Source organism: Harpia harpyja, chromosome 5 (genome assembly GCF_026419915.1).
Source record: "Harpia harpyja isolate bHarHar1 chromosome 5, bHarHar1 primary haplotype, whole genome shotgun sequence".
NCBI classification, from domain to species: Eukaryota; Metazoa; Chordata; class Aves; order Accipitriformes; family Accipitridae; genus Harpia; species Harpia harpyja.
Genome location: NC_068944.1, coordinates 925,706 through 942,816, shown reverse-complemented (window position 1 = coordinate 942,816; position 17,111 = coordinate 925,706). Strand labels below are relative to the sequence as shown.

The 17,111-nt window shown below is 42.6% G+C and overlaps 2 protein-coding genes across 19 annotated transcripts in view; one reads left to right on the top strand and one right to left on the bottom strand.

The window, feature by feature from the left end:
- The window catches only part of FIGNL1 (fidgetin like 1), a 43,379-nt gene extending 41,775 nt beyond the window's left edge, over window positions 1-1,604 (top strand). Inside the window, exon 3 of the transcript XR_008235295.1 lies at window positions 1,338-1,604. The gene's annotated coding sequence lies outside the window, so the exon portion shown is untranslated. The remainder of the gene's footprint in view (window positions 1-1,337) is intronic.
- Window positions 1-17,111, bottom strand: part of IKZF1 (IKAROS family zinc finger 1) — a 72,448-nt gene that overhangs the window by 19,628 nt on the left and 35,709 nt on the right. For 8 of the 18 annotated variants that reach the window (XM_052788074.1, XM_052788073.1, XM_052788072.1 and 5 more), the window contains 2 exons: window positions 2,837-2,896; window positions 458-718 (listed from right to left, as the gene is read on the bottom strand). The exons of 3 other annotated variants lie outside the window; for them this stretch is intronic. In XM_052788074.1, the coding sequence (XP_052644034.1) occupies window positions 458-718; window positions 2,837-2,896 (321 nt within the window). Of the gene's footprint in view, window positions 1-457; window positions 719-2,836; window positions 2,897-13,897; window positions 13,920-17,111 lie in introns of those variants that run through there. 7 more of the 18 variants (XM_052788077.1, XM_052788076.1, XM_052788080.1 and 4 more) reach the window with 2 other exon arrangements.

Genomic DNA, 17,111 nt, shown 5'->3' with positions numbered 1-17,111 from the left:
TTTTACTAAGACTGCCAGTACAGCTCCCTTAACATTTATTTTGCTAATCACTTTCATAATCACTGATCCATAGTGAGCTTTGTTGCATTGTTGGAAACGTTAGAACTGGGTCCATTTCAGAGTTAGCTACAAATGGGTTTATTCTTCAGCAATTCTTAGAAATTTCTTAGAAATTAAACAAGACTTCTTTACTTTTTTTTTTTAAATTGAATTTTTCATGTAGCTTCAAACCAAACAAACTGCACAATTTCTAGCCCAATAGATGGACTTCCATCAGGAAGAAATCTCAATTCCTGTGCCGTCCGAAATGGCGTAACAGAGTAACCGAGTTCCAAATGCCCACCGATGGGGCATTATCTTACAAGAGGGAACATGTGCATAATACAGAAAATAAGTCTTAATTCCTAATACGTGGCCAATTCTTGTCAACTAAAGGAAAAACTATGGCAGGCCTTACCAGTGTGGCTTCGTTTGTGAACCATGAGCACATTGGGACCGATGCAAATTATCCCACAGATATCACATTTTAGCTTTCCGTTAGGAAGTCGAATGCCTCCAACTCCTGACATAGCCTTGCTGCCTGGGCCATTGTGTGAGCCATTCATTTTCTCTCCCGAGGTATCAAGCATTCGTAAATCCTCCGCACATTCTTCCCCATTCATTTCACAGGCACGCCCATTCTCTTCATCACTCTGAGTCTCTATTTTAATATTACCGGCTGAAAAAAACAATACAGGATGCCACTCAGTTTTGTTACAGAATAAATATGGTGGCAAAGAAACAAACACATCAAAGGAGATAATTTCTAAACAGCATGTACAATATACCTAAATAACAAAAGCTACAAATACGACTACATTTCTATGGGCAATGTGATGAGTTTGTAACACATGGAGCAATGAACAGTGAATATCAGTAAGACAAATACAGGGCATCCAGGAGATGGGAACCCAAGCAACATTACAAGTCTGTTCCTAGGTCACTCTGAGATTTTTGCATTTGTAATGTTCATTTTGACAATTCAGGCTAATTGGAATGAAACTTAAAATTAATCTACTTCACATGGATTTGTTCAAAACAATTGTGAAAGTAACTCATCAAAGACAATGGATGAAAATGAGCTGAAAATGCAACATTCTCCACTTGGCAGGAAGATTTCAAGGGTTGTACTGAATCCAAATATTTGGTTTGCAGTTCTATGGGGTAAGCAAGGACAATGGGAAAGCAAAGAGTACAAACACTGATAAAGAAACCAGGGTGGGGAAGGATAGAAGGAAGAATTGAACAGCAGGAACTAGCATTACAGGAAATTATAAGAGTGAAAATTGTGTTTTTAGGACAGCAGGATTAGGATTGCTGAGTAAGAGGAGAGGATCCTCTACAGCCATGAGCTACTATCAAAAAACAGTAAGCCAACAAAGGTGAGTGGGAGAACTGTTTTGACTTTATTGAATAAGTCCTTTGTGTTATAATCCCATAGGCAACAATCACTTGCAGCTAGAAAAAGAATTCAGGTATAAATCTGGCACAGCCTCACTACATGTGATAACATGTAGGTTGGTAAATTTGATCTGGTATGAACACAGCAAACCTAAACATTATGGAAAAGGGCCAATATTCAGATCAGTTAATGCCAGTATTCATTCCTCTTCTCTCCACAGGACTGTATGATGTTTTGTGTAGAATAAATCATCTTTACAGTTATTTCCCTCTTTTCTAATCTGATGATTTTGTTGAAAAATAGTTCTTCATTAAGCTGGAAAAGACCATTTCATTGCCCCAAATCTTACTTTCCTTTCAGTGAAAAACCTCTTCTTTCACCCCATCCCACCCCAAAAAGAGGAGCATTTACTTTAGTGGCTAGCTGAGTACAGGAGGGGTCTGTTTCACCCAGTAAAGACCAGGTCTTTTCCTTTTGTGGAATGGTAGTTTCACAGTAGCCTTATTCACAAGTGGTGGTGTAGCAATGACATAATTAAGCTATGGGCAATAATTACCTCAAGAGATGAAAGACCCTGACATTCATTTGAAATGGAAAGGTTTGACAAACTCTTCCCTGCTACACCCTGCAACCTCCCAGGTGTCCCAGGAGGATTGCATGGATGTGACTGACAAGAGTATCTGACTCAAAATCCTACTGGGAAACATGTTGAGCGTAAAGGTGTTCACATTTCTGAACACCGCTCAACTGGACACCTTTTATAAAGTCTAGCAATCTAGGCATTTTAATGATTTTTCAAATACTGCATTTTTAATTGAAATCATATGCAAGACAGAATGACTGTACATCATAAATAGCAGTTTTTCCTTTAAAATGCATGCCCTAAAAAGGGGACTACTTTAGAGATATGGGAAAAAAAAAAATCAATGACCAAACAGTGATTTACAAAGATGGTATGACTGGCTAAACAGAAGTGATCTACGCTATTCTGCAAATTTAGTGTACTGCAACCTCATACTGCTGTTTTCACCACGGCATAAAGAAGCGGTGGAACTATGTGGCTTGAGCATATGACAGATTTTCCATAATTCACACACCAATTTTTTTTCTCTTAATTATAAGAATAATAATCTGAATGTAAATCTATTTATACAAAACAATTACAGGCTCCTTGCCTGCCAGGAATTTGGAGAAGGTGGCTTTTGAAGTAGGCTTTATGTTAAGTTAAAAGAAAATACATGTGAATGAAGCAAAAACATCAGACTACTTAAGCACTTTGGTAGTGTATGCAGACAAATGTACATTACTGAGAAGCAAAATGACACAAACAAAAATCATAAAAGTAGGAACTAGATGGAAATGCTCTGTAGTGAGCTGAGTTTGCAGTATACTTACGGGAAAAAGATTTGGGAATTATTGCATGAAAGTCCCTAAAGCCTTCTGCCCCGTATGCAGCTGCAATAAAGAAGGCAAACAGGATGCTGGTTTGTGGTACTGCTAGCAGTAAATGCAAAAGAAGATGCCATTATTGTTATAAGAGAAATACCTAGGAGAAAGACAGAACTATCACCACAGAAGTAACACGAGCAGTTTAGGATGAAGCAGGAACAGCAGCAGGACAGTTGGCAGGGGAATCCTGACCTGCCCAGAACAATTCCCATTTGTAAAAATGCCCTTTTCTTCCAAAGCATCCAACAAGTTTTACTGTGTTTTCTAAATGCATAACCTCTCTTGGGTATTCCCCTTGCTCACAGGTTAACTTTACTGAAGTCAAGAGGAACTTCTGCTAAAGTGTCTCGAAAGGGTCAACAAGAGCAGAGCACCTAACACAGCCTTCTCCTGCCCCCAGGGAAACTACAGGCCCCTACAGTGCAAGCTTCCTCTCAGGATTTATTTTTTGTCTGCATGCCCTCTTTGTGTGCCAGAGAGCTCTTCTTTATGCGTCCTTATTTCTAGTCACTGCAGTTATAAAAAGTGAAATGGCATTGTTTTCTTCTCACACCTGCGGGACTTATGCAATGGAAGAAGAGGGAGTTCAATGTTTTATATATATAGATATAGATATTATCGTGTATATTGGCATATTTTTTGTTTGTATTTCTAAGGCTTGTCCTCACAATGTATCTACACAAAAGTAGATGCGCACACACACTATACCCTGCATATTATGAGTAGCCATGTGCAAATTAACATGCCATGGGGCACACCAATACAAGTAATGATGCAGTTCGTTACTTGATATAAACACTGATAGGGATATTGATCCAGTCAATTTTCACTAAAGCTCTCCGCAGCTATGCCCCTCGACCGCCATAGCTGTGCTGCTCAGTGAACGTCCCCATGCAGACGAGGCCGAGCATCCAGGACGCCCTTACAAGCACGTCCATCCGGCAGCGCTGCTCGCGGAAGGGGCTCGGTTTAGGTGTGGAGCTCACTTTGCCGGTGAGAGCTGATGGATGGTGAGGCCACCCGCCTCACCCTGGGTCCTCGTGGAGATTTTATAGGTGTAATGAACAAAGAAAATCTCCATATTCAAACTTGGCACTTTTTGCAAACCTGTTTTCCAAATAAAAATTAGTGAAAAAAGTCCCACTGATGTAGGATACGCAACAGGAGAGAGAAATCTCTCCAGTAGAAATACTACGGATTTTTATTAAATCTGAATGAGAAATGGGAAGGCAGGCTATGCAATTTTTTTGCTGGAGGCTTAGACTGAAAATAAAAATCAACAGCGTTTTCATGAGAGAGGTTCCTGTCCCTCCCTTGCTATAGTGGGGAAAATCACTCTTGGAGCACTGATGATGTGACAAACACCTGGGAATCAACCTTTTCAGATGCACTAATCAAGAACATAGTCAGCATTTGTATAGGTTTCTCAAACAGTTACTCGATATAGCCTTTGTAGAAATAATTTCTGTGCACATCCGTGTCTACCTACACATACATGCAGACATTAATTAGCTCTACAATAATTCATGGTAACAATTTCTCATTGGCTCTTCTAACACCATTAAGGCATCACTCATTAATTAACTTACTTCAGTTTGGTTGGAGATGACCTTAAAAGGCTCTGTATTTTACTCTCTTTGAACACATTATTGCAATTCAGAGGAGCTTAATCCAACCCCTTTTTTTTGTGCAAGGAGTGTGGAGCACACCAGTGTCACTGAAGCGACAGCTCTCCCCTGCTCCCTTTTTACATACCCAGAGTGTGGAAAAGGTACCCAAAAGCAGGGCACTGGGTGGGTCTCTTGTGCTTTCTGATGTTTACTGAGAGCTTCACTCAGGATTTTCTGAGGGCATTTGAAATTTATGTTACAAAAACTGTTCTGTATTCTATGGTTAAAGGTAGCTTATGCAAGTCTTTGGAAAAAAAAAAAAGAATTGACATCTCAAAGGGGAAAGAGCTGCATCAAAAGCAGCATGACCAGCAGGTCAAGGGAGGCGATTCTCCCTCTCTACTCTGCTCTTGTGAGACCCCACCTGCAGTACCATGTTGAACTCTGGGGCTCCCAACATAAGAAGGACATGGACCTGTTGGACCGAGTCCAGAAGAGGGCCATGAAGATGATCAGAGGGCTGGAGCACCTATCCTGTGAACACAGACTGAGAGAGTTGGGGTTCTTCAGCCTGGAGAAGAGAAGGCTCCAGGGAGACCTTACAGCAGCCTTCCAGTACCTAAAGGGGCCTACAGGAAAGCTGGAGAGGGACTTTTTACAAGGGCATGTAGTGACAGGACAAGGGGTAATGGCTTTAAACTGAAAGAAGGTAGATTTAGATTGGATGTCAGGAAGAAGTTCTTCACTGTGAGGGTGGTGAGGCACTGGCACAGGTTGCCCAGAGAGGTTGTGGCTGCCCCATCCCTGGCAGTGTTCAAGGCCAGGTTGGACGGGGCTTTGAGCAACCTGGTCTGGTGGAAGGTGTCCCTGCCCATGGCAGGGGGGCTGGAACTAGATGATATTTAAGGTCCCTTCCAACCCAAACATTCTATGATTCTGTGATATGATTCTATGTGATTTATCACTGAAAAGCAGTGTAGCTGGCTCAGCATGAGACTCAAACTGGGACAGTCGGGAAGGCAGGACGGAGGGCGAGGTGACAGAGTCACACTTCCCTGGAAATTGTTGAGCAATGTGGAAAGGGAAGGGAGGCATTTTGTAATGAGTTAAAGAGTCAGTAGTGGGGAGAAAGGAGAAACCAAACGGACCTCCTGCGAAACAGGACATGGAGGGTGGCTTTTAAAGGACAGAGAAATAGGCAGTGGAAAAAAAGGCATGTGAAGAATTAGTAATTTGTTTTCAATCCACTGCCAATTTACCTTCTCTTATAGCTATGGGACTCCCTCCCAGGTGTAAAATCCTTTCAGTTTTATAAGACTTTGGCACCAGCACAGGTTTAAGTACCTGGGCCAAAAATCCATTTGGAGAGGGGCATTCACCTCTCAGGTCATATTCTTCTCCAGTGGGATTTTTAAGGCAGAAAAAAGCATAAGACCTGGCTATCAAAAGAGTTTAGAGAATAACAGAGAAAGATAAATCACACTGAAGGTTCTGGGGCATTTTGACAATAGAGTTCCCTAACTCCCTTTGTTTTTTAGCGGGATTTGAGCATCTTTAGAACTTTTATCCCAGTAGGTACTTAACTGTATCTTGTGGCATATACCTGCCTTTAAGAAGTTATCCTTTAGCCTTTCTTTGAAAATAACCATGATAATCTCAGTTTTGGTCCATGCAATGTCTTGCTCATACTGTGTAGCCAACAGCAAAGAAAAGACCTCTCTTCAAGTTGCTTCAAATAGTTTGGGTGCACGTAATTTTTTGTTTGAATGGCTCATTTGTTATTCCAAGACAAATCAGAAGCATTTTGGTGATATTAGCTGATGTTTAAATGGTAGCTTTAAAGTCCAACAAGAGTTTTTCATGAAGGCACCATAACTATTCAAGCAGCAGACAGATGAAGCTGCAACAATACCTGGCTGATTTGAACAGTGGATTAGCACTGTTACGGTGAGGAGGAGAAAACCTTTAACACCATCCTTTCTACACAAATTATAGAAAATGTTGCTTAAAAGGCAGAATAAGATGAAAAAAGTTTATCAGGCCAAAATAAATCACCTCAGCGTGCCAACATGTCAATAAAAGCAGCCAGGATCTCTTCCTATTTACAAAGGTGCAAAACCCAGAAAACAGAATATTGCCAGCAATTCCACCTGTTATTTCTGATGTAAGACATAACAGCTATTCCGTTTTGTTGCAGTGTACCGAATTCTACCACTTGGCTATGACCTGAAATCCAAACTTTCCCCCTTTTCTTTTTACATCATGGTCATTTACTGTGGCATCAGCTCTGTTCTCACCACATAAGAGCACTGTGGGTGGAGGATGCCATTCTCAGAAACGTAAGGCACTGTCCTGGTTTCAGCTGGGATAGAGTTAATTGTCTTCCTAGTAGCTGGGATAATGCTATGTTTTTGACTTAGGTATGAGAAGAATGTTGATAACACACTGATGTTTTCAGTTGTTGCTAAGTAATGTTCAGTCTAAAGTCAAGGATTTTTCAGCTTCTCATGCCCAGCCAGCAAGAAGGTACAAGGAGGGGCACAAGGTACAATGGTACAAGGGGCACAAGGAGTTGAGAGGGGACACAGCCAGGACAGCTGACCCAAACTGGCCAACAGGGTATTCCATTCCATGTGACGCCACATCTAGTATATAAACTGGGGGAAGTGGGGGTGGGGGCATCGTCACTCGGGGACTAAGTGGGCATCGGTCAGTGGGTGGTGAGCAATTGCATTGTTCATCACTTGTATATTCCAATCCTTTGATTATTATTGTCATTTTATTAGTGTTATCATTATAATTATTAGTTTCTTCTTTTCTGTTCTATTAAACCGTTCTTATGTCAACCCACGAGTTTTACTTCTTTTCCCAAATCTCTCCCCCATCCCACTGGGGTGGGGGCGGAAGTGAGTGAGCGGCTGCGTGGTGCTTAGTTGCTGGCTGGGGCTAAACCACAAGAAGCACAGAAGCAAGTTGTATGTCCATGGAATATTTAAGGAGTCAGTATTCCCTGGCTAGGTTTGACAACAACAAAGACCAATTCTTTAACATAAATTATGTTTCCACTAATAGTATCTTTCCCTTATGAGCTTCTGAAGTGACATGAAGCATCATGTAGGTGTAAAAAAGGCCAACAAAAGGTCTGGGCAGAGCAACCATAATTAGTTATGCAATGGCCTCAGCCCTTCACTAAAATTCAGAAGACACAACACAGCACAGGTGGGACTGATTCAAACTAACTAGTTATTTAGCTATAGAAAAAGCGGATATATCCAAGTGCTCTTAAAAATGACTGTTCTGCCCTCTCCTTTCTACATATAGCACTGCATTGCCCAGTTAATCAAGCATTTGTGGTGTCTGCATGTATAAAATGCTGAAAGTTAGAGACAGCTCAGAATTGCCTAAAAAGTTAGAGCCTACAATGCAACTTAATTGCTATGGACAAAAGGAAACACAGCAATAAATAACAAGGGCTGTATGCAGCCCATGTTGCACAAGCTGTTATATAGGGCTTCTGTAAAACAGGACCCAGAATTCACTGTGTCACAGGACAGAGAGACCACTAGTACAGCAGGAGGTGAACGTCTGAGGCCAGTGAGGCAGCCCAGCAACGCGGCGCTGGCACCTTATCGTTTTGCTCAAGAGAGCTGAAGACTTTACCACAGGCTGCAACATGGTGAAGAGGGGGCAACAGATAAAAATGAAGGCTTCTTAATGAGAGGCTCTCAGCTGGCTTTTTAAAGGGAAACAAAAATAACAAAAAGAAGAGTAGCAGCAGGAACCGCTGGGGCACACCTGCAGGTAGAGCAGACTGGTGCCGACGGATAAGGAGATCCTCCCTGCAGGGTCCGTGCTGCCCCTCCTTTGACTCCAAGCGCCAATCAGCCCTTGGCAGCCGATTTCTTCCCTGCTCTAATTTTGGCTTTCAATCAAATGTACATTATTCCAGAAACACAGGCATCCCCAGATAAGCTATCTCCCACGGGACAACCGGTGTGAGGAGCTCCACCCGTGTCATCGCCCACGACTGCCGTTTCCTCCCGCTGCTGGGTGCCCCGCTGCCGCCTGCGGCGCGGTGCCCAGCGAGCCAGCGCCAGTGCCCGCCGGCGTGCACGGCTCGGCTCTAGCAGCAAGGAGCAGGGAGCTGTGCTCACTGCATCGCAAAACGCGTCAACATGGTTTTCCGGGGGCTGCGATGAGATCAAATCGTAGGGAATGCAAACAAGTGAACAAAACAACCAACAAAGCATATCCTCCCTAGGTACAAAAGGTGGCTTTTGCTCCATGGTGCAGACTCCCAGTAACCTCCCATTAGTTACCTATGGGAATGCTCTAATGCACTGTTAAAGACGGACAGGTTAAAGACAGATTCAAGTAATGGCCCTGAAATCTACTCACACACCTGAAGCTAGGTGCTTTTTATGTATCCTTCTGAATTTGTGTCTCAGCAGGAAACAATCTGTAACCAAGCCAAGGGCCTGATCTAGTTCATATTTGTTGTCTTCATTGTGCTACTCACTGGTACATTTTGTACTGGATTCAAGTTGTTTTTTCAAAGGACTGTTAACTACCTGGCTGTTTGATGTCTATCATCTGAATTACCAGTAAAACTAAGTTTTAAAGGTGAGAGAAAGAGCATTATCAAGAAAAGCCATGCTAAACCTATTTCTCAAGTTCCACATGTATGTGTAACCCATGCTTCCTCTATGCGAAGTGCTCTGCGTCTTTTACTGGCTGCATGATAGCGGAGCTAAGGGAACTGCTGCAGGCTTGCCAGTAACGGACTTTATTGACACTTTTCTGGTTTGAGAAGTAAGCTGGGAAGATTTTCAAACTGGAGGGAAAGGGTTGCTGACAAGCGATGGCAAGAACAGAGCTTCTCATCCTCAACACCTTTGTCTCTTCTGCTTCCATCAGATTTTTTTAAATGTGGGCATTAAAGGATGAGGAAGTACCAAAAGGGCATTTAGCAAGAAATTTTTAAAAAGCAAAGTAACCTCAAGTAACAATACACAACAGTGAGGTAAAAATGCTATCATATATGAAAACATTCCTGGCTCACACAGGTATATCACTTAAGGTGATCGGTTATGTACAAATGATGTGAACTGCAGTTAGAGGGGGAATGCCTGACCGAGAAAAACCCTTGTGAAATCTGAACACATACAGAAGGTATTGGTCAGACCTGTGCCAGCTGAAGACAGCAGTCGTTATCCCGCAGAAGCAAGCTACCGCTTGGGAGCAACGAAGTGTCCCCGGGTCTGTGGTAGGAAGGGGAGGGGACAGCTCCTAGGCTTGCCATGCAGCCAGCGTGGTGCGTGGTGGGGCACAGGGACAGGCAGGGAGACAAACAGTTTTGTATATTGCTTCAGAGCACCTAAATTTACCTTGCCCTGAATGCAAAGTTAGTCCTTGCAAATCTTCCCCTTTTCATGCCCCAGCTCAGTGAGCTGCTTACACATCTTTAATTTTGTCCTTGGAGTGGCACAGAGCTACCCTGGCTCAGGATCAGACCCTCGCAAGTCCACCCATGTGAACATTTAATGTGCTCTGCCTTTGCTGTCAGTGAGACAGACACGGGGACTTTTACCAGGGACTGTTTAGCTACCATGATGATGTTTTGAGTGCTATTTTATGCAAGTGTCCATAGTTCCCCAGCTGTCAAAGGGTCAGTAGATCTAAAATTAGACCAAGCAGCTGTGTTTAGGTTTGGGGAGGTGCCTATGGGTGCTGTGCCAAGGCTGTGTACTGTCAGTCTCCTCTTTCGAGAAGAGGTCGGAGGATGAAATGCAGAGGAACCTAGCCATTTCAGCACTTCAGGGGGAATACTTTATGACAATTTTATTAATCTTGCCTACTTGGAAAACAAAGTGCAGAGCAGAGTCCTCTGTGTCCCCCTCACTGGACAGGGGGAAAAAAGCCCAGGGATACTGAAAGTTTATTTTAGACTAAAGTAGATCAAATGTTGTCATTGCTTTATGAGTGATAAAGTAGATGATCTCTCTCGGTACTGTGCAAAGAAGGTAATCCTGCAGTAGCCTGCTTTAGATCCGTTAATTCTGAGTGCTCAGTTATTTTTCTAGAAGCATCCATCCGAGGCTATTGAAGTTTTTTCTTATTGGGTTGCAGAAATATTGCCAGAAGGTTTTGCAATGTAAACTGCTGTTTACCTGATTACAGTGTGCTCAACAGTCCAGTGAAAGGAAACACTAATCTACATCTTCTGGGGAAGAGGTATAAACTGTTCTACACAAATCCTAAAGAAATCTCTGAATATGGACATAACAGAGAGCTCCTGAGGAGAAAAATGTCAGGACAAAATTAATTCTTTCCCACCATGTATTGCAGCCAATGCTTTGCTACAGGGATCTGGAGTCCCCCTCAGGCAATCAGTCCTCTGTGCTGAAATGGCAAGAAATCCCAAATGATGCTGGGACACTCTTAAACACTCAGAGATCTGGATCATTCTGGAAGTCTGCAAACTCAGTTCAGGCCACATTTTTAAAAGACTTCTTGTATTCCCTCACTTCCTTGGCCATTTTTCATGCCTGCCGTTTCCTTGCTTTTACCACAGGAGAAACAAGCCCTCCTTCCCTTCCCTGAACAGAATCCAACCTTAACCATATTAGCGCTATGAGAAGTCATCCCTGACGTTGGATGCCTCTTCTGTGACACATCCAACAATTGCAGAGTTGTATACTGTTTCGTTGGGTCTTGGAACACAATGCTAAGAGAAAAACCTAAATTTCGCTAGCTTTCTGCAACAGCTGACTCAAAAAGAAGGAGAGATTATTTAAAAAATCCCAGCTTCTAAGAAGGATGTGGGGAAAAATATGACAGAAGTTCAGGCTAAACAATTTTCTATGTGTGAAAGATATTACATCAGGAACAGCATCCTAGCTGAACTTCCTAGCTCTGCTCTGCAAACACACTTCAGCTGTGATTTGAAACTACTGAATTTAGGAGTCGCTATTCCTGTCCTGAAGGGTATCTCCAAAAACAGAAAGGAACCATGCCACAGAAGGGGACTCCAAGCTGAGGTTTAGTTGGGTTTCTGGTGCAGGTATCATCATGCCTCCAGAGGAGAAAGGCCAATATGGCAATCCACTCAGGCGCAGCTTCCTCAAACTCTGAACAAACCTTCAGCAATGCTTAAGGCTGGTGAATGTAAAAGGGTGTTTTAAAATTACTTTACCACTCTCTTGAATGAGTAATCCAACATTTGAAACTCACTGGAAACACAGTTAACATCACAATCTTCAGTCACAATCACCACGCTGAGTATCACTATCTTACATCAAAATGCAACCGTTTTCTTAACATGGATAGATCAACAAAGCATCCAAGCCAACATGTTGCTGGCAGAGCTTCCAGGGAAAAGGCTATCAAAATAATAATTGTTGAATTAAATGTTCTCCAACAGCACCACTCTAGACTGTATTGTCATAAGTAGTCCAAAACTGACTATTATGAACAGGAGAAAACTACATAACTCAGACCACAGAAATTCTTCCATCAAGGCCTTCATTTCTGGCTGACATGTAGAACAGAATAATCTAATATGGTTTAACCAGCATTCAAACACTGCTTGAATTTTTCTAAACAATTCCACTCATTTCAATATACCTCCCAATTATTTTAACATTTGTCCATCAACAAAAGATTTTTACAAAAGCAACTGAGGTTTTGGGGATCTCCAACGTCAGACACTAATGAAACTAGATTATCAGAAAACAGATCAGCCTGGAAAATGCTGACCACTGAGAAATCAGACCACTGTCTCAAGCTCCGTATCTGAATTCTGGGCATCCAGTCACCTCTGAAAATCAGGACCACCCTCTGTTTAGCATGCACGTGCAGGCAGGCATTTGTTAGCTCCTCGCAAACTCTGTTTGCCATAACCTGTAAGTTAATCAGTGGAGAAGTAGATAACAAAAAGGACATGTATTGACATAATCTGATTTCAGAGCTCAGAGCCGGTTCAGGTATTGCTTCGCAATCTGCAGCAAAGGAAGACTATCAAACCCTTGTTCCACCGCAGCACCCCACAGACTGCAAATGCAAGCAACTGTGTGGCAGTGAAGAGCAATTTTGAAGTATCTAAATGATTTGGGAGCTTAAGTCTCCTTGACTTTTAGTGGTATTCAGATTTTTAAGACAACCCAATCTTCTCGTGGGGGGTGGAAAAACAGCAAACCCACACTGAGAATGCTGTTGAACTTGAGTCCAATCGCAGCCATAGCTGAGAAACATCACAGCTTCCCCCTTGTCCGGCTTAACAGGAAACCTCTATCTACTGTTCCTCTAACTCCTTCCACAAACACACAGAGCAGTCTGGACATATTACCCGTTTCCTCCCAACCCACAGTTGTTTATCTCCTTAGCATCTGTCATGGCCTAGAAGTTTGGAGCAAGTCCTACACTAGTAGCTATGATGTAAATATAAATCAACTGATTTGAAAGGCTTCTAGAAGACCCCAGACAAAAAAAAAGAAGAGAAGAGAAGAGAAGAGAAGAGAAGAGAAGAGAAGAGAAGAGAAGAGAAGAGAAGAGAAGAGAAGAGAAGAGAAGGAAAGGAAAGGAAAGGAAAGGAAAGGAAAGGAAAGGAAAGGAAAGGAAAGGAAAGGAAAGGAAAGGAAAGGAAAGGAAAGGAAAGGAAAGGAAAGGAAAGGAAAAGGAGAAAAGGAGCACCTCCAATTAATGGGTGCCCTAGGAAGTAGCTGGAGCAAAGTCTGTGGGAGCGAGTTTTCCCAGCTACCTGATATCACAAGAAAGCTACAGCACCGCCTCATTTTCATCCATGGAAAGCCGTTATCCCAAGTTCCGGAGCTGGAAACCTTGTGACTTTCTGTCATTTCTCTCCCCTATTTATAAATCTCTCCCTTCTTTCCCTCAGCCCTCCACTCCTGCCTCTCCACCCTGACCTGCTTCTGAGCACTCCCGGAGGTGAAACCAAAGAGCTGCAGTTGTGACACTGCAGTTTGTGTGTCATATTGTAACTGGGTTTCCACATCCTCCTCACTCTGTTGTAAAAGCACTTGAAGAGGAAGAAGGGCAAATAATGAAATATAGGAAAGCAGGAAAAGAGGAAGCAGCCGAGAGACAGCAGCCCAACTGAAATGCTAAGAATTATGGAGAAGTGACAGAAAGGGAAGCACAGACCAGGAATTATACTTGGTGGCTTAGCAGAAAAAAAAAAATTAAAACAAACAAAAAAACCATAGGCTTAGCCTTTTCTGCCTCTGCAGCAACGTTCTGGATTACTATTCCTCTCTGACTTTCACCCACTTGACCTGTATTCCCCTTCCCACCTACTTTAAGACAGTTGCCAAACTGTGCTGCTCTGTGTGCAGCTGCACTTCACCAAACCTGAACCAACTACCACCCCCCTCCTTACCTTCATATCAAGAGGTAGGGACTCCTCAAATCACTCTCAGAAAGAAAAAAGGGAAATCAAACATGAAGAAAAGGCCTCAAAATGCCTAGCGTCAGGGGGAGAAAGCTTAATTAGGCTATGGTCTTATTTGCTGAAGGCAGCCATGGAGGACAGAGTGATGGAAGTGTACAGAAGGAAATTGGCTAAAGCAGAGTAGGGATTGCCTAACTGGGCAATCCTGCCCGTCTGCCAGCGGATGGAGCAGACAGCTTAGGAAGTCCTTCCACTGAGATCATGCACTGTTCTGTCCCGCTCGTTCAGAACGAAACTTGGCCAGAGCAGAAAGTGTTTGAAATTCACATGAAGCATTTTCTCTTCTCCATTTGCAGGCAAAAGAGATACAAAGCAGAACATGAACCTCTTAAGAACAGAGCAGGACCCAGTTTTTTTACACTCTCCCATTACTCAGGGACTTTTCAGCAAGAATTTGTCTGATAAAGGGCTGAGTAGAAAGTAAAAACTTGAGAAATGGCCCTCTGTAAATACCACAACACTAATAGTTATGCATCCCTTTTGAGTCAAGCTCCAGTCTTTATCTTATCCGGTGGCTAACTGAATTTTGTAGTTTCTCAGGAAGATAGTGGTGAAATCCCGCATGTAAATGAAGACAGGTGTGTTACACAAAGGTGTACTGTGGTATAAGTGTTTGTTCATCACTGCATGAAAGCTACCCTGTTGGAAGAGCTCATTCAAAACTATTTGTGGCTATTCCCCCACAAAGGAGGCTGTCAGGAGGTGATAAGAAATGGGTATTAGTGAGGCTTCACTTTCTTTGAAACACTCTTGCACAGAGAATATCAACAGGCTCAGCTATTTTCCCTACCATTTACCTGTGAATTAGAAATATCTTCTGGACCACTCAATCAGCGTTTAGTTCTTCAGTTAAAGTTAATGTATTTTGGGAAGTGTGGGACAGAGGAGAGATGACTTTACCTGCATAGGAAGGAGTTATAAGTTTCCTCACGTGAACAGCAACAGTCCCTTAGACATTATGACTGTTGGAGACCTGCACTGCATGTCCCATCCTGCAGCTTGACTGCTCTTCCACTTCCCTACAGATAGAGCACCAATACCCCTAGTACACAGTGGCACAGTTTATACACTGCATTATTTTTCTAGGGATGGCAGGGTGGCCAAGCTGTGTAATACCCATGTACATGTATGTGACAGGGACTAGGACCATTGTGAAGGTTTTGCCTAGCTTGTCATGTCATACCTGTTACAGAGAAGGGCTGGTGTATATTTTGGGTTTGAGTGACATGACCTGCCTTCTTCTGGCTTTACTAGTTCTGGTCTGGTTTTAACTTCAGTGGAGCCCCTCTTGATTTAGTTCAGTGTTTCCAAAGACAAAAAACAGTCATGCAGCTGTTCAAGAAACAATGTTATGTCAAGTCAAATGAGTATTGTAAGAGAGAACTTAGCTATGGATGTTCTCCGCAGCAAATGGACATAATTTTTCTATTTGATTTTGGATGAGAAATGTCAAACAAAAGAAGCAGAAATGTGATCATTTTCCTGTCAAGCCAGTCATAATGTTACTTACTGTTAAACCAGGACAGCTGGAAACAGATAAGCATTGACCTCTACTGCAATCCTAGCCATAAGGAAAGGCATGAGTAGTTTGCCTGGTTAAGGAGCAATACCACAAGGGGATTTTCATGCTGATGTAAACTTGGAAAAAAGAGAACATTAAATAGCAATAGAAATGGGCAATAATTGGTCCAGGACTATTCTCAGTTTCTCACCAATTATAAATAGGACTTATCTTTTACTAATTCTTTTCCTCACAAACAGTAGCCTTCTGCTTCAGCTTCTAGAGAATTCAAAAACAAACAAAATTTTATGGCTTCAAAGAGGGACAGGGCACTTGATACAGACTGAGGAAATCTAGGTTTAATTCCTAGCTCGGCCACAGGCTTCCTGTGTGGCCATGGGAAAGGCACTTAATCCATCATGTGCCCTTACTTCCCTATCTGCACATTTTTCAATTCTTTTTTAATGGGGATAAGACTTTTTTTTTTTTTTTAATGGGGAAACTCAAAAGCTATGCTGCTGTCTAGAGTGATTCCTACAGCTGGTTACCTGCCTTTCAAGTGTCCTAAGACATAAGGCTGAAATCTGGCCATGCACTGGTCACCCTCTTGGCATGTGTCCCACAGAAGGTGACTAGGGACCATGGGGCAGGCAGCAGTTGTAGCTTGAGAGGCTACAACTTAGGTATTTGTGAAAATGCTACCCATTTTCTGTGATGTGTCCTACAGAATTGTACCTAGGTAGCATTATTGTCCAGCCTAATAAACCTCAGTTACACCCCAAAAATACTGGGTATCAAGTGCTTGGAACCCTCAGCCAGCTCTCCCTTATCTGGGATTGCTCAAGGCCAAAAGGTAGGCTTTTTCTTCCTCAGACTAATGATGCAGAAGCAGGAAAGGAATGATATTTTTCCTCAGCTGGCCTTTTCCCATGCTACCACTCTGTTCCAAGAGAGATGTAAAAATCCCAAAGGCAACTACCTCAAGAAAAAAAAGCATAAGCTGTTTAGAATATCCAAACCAGTTTTTAATTTCCTGCCACACTGCAGCCAGCACAGCAGAAGTTATCAGTGGTCTGAGAAAGGAAACAAGAGAGGGGCTCAGCCTGTACCTTTTTTGTATGAAATGACTAAATACTGAAAACTGTGTCATCTCCAGTTCAGCTTCGTAGCACTTCTCATACATGTTCAGTTATGAGGTGTGAAATCTCACTCCAAAAACAAATTGCTAGAGTATTTTTTTTTTTGTAATGCAGAAGATCTTCAGAAACATCTCAGCAAAAACAAAAGCCTGGACAAGAGTATGTATTTGACCCCCTGAAATTTGGGTTTATATCCCAACTCTATCCTCAGCTGCCCACCTTCCCAGGACCAGCCCCACTCACTGCTCTGTCACGCCAGCACCAGGCTGTAATTCCACTCATTGCACTGGCATGACCCGGGACTCCTGCCTGTACAAATCAGGCACAGAGCTGGAAATCATCCCTCCCCTTTTTCCAAAAGTCCAAGCAATACAGCGAATTGCTTCTCTGTACTAAGATCTAGACTAATTAGAAGTCAGGAAATTAATTATTTCCTGACTCCCAAAATGATCTAATCATTTGCTGCCAATATTTATTTTATTCCCTCATGTACCATCACCAA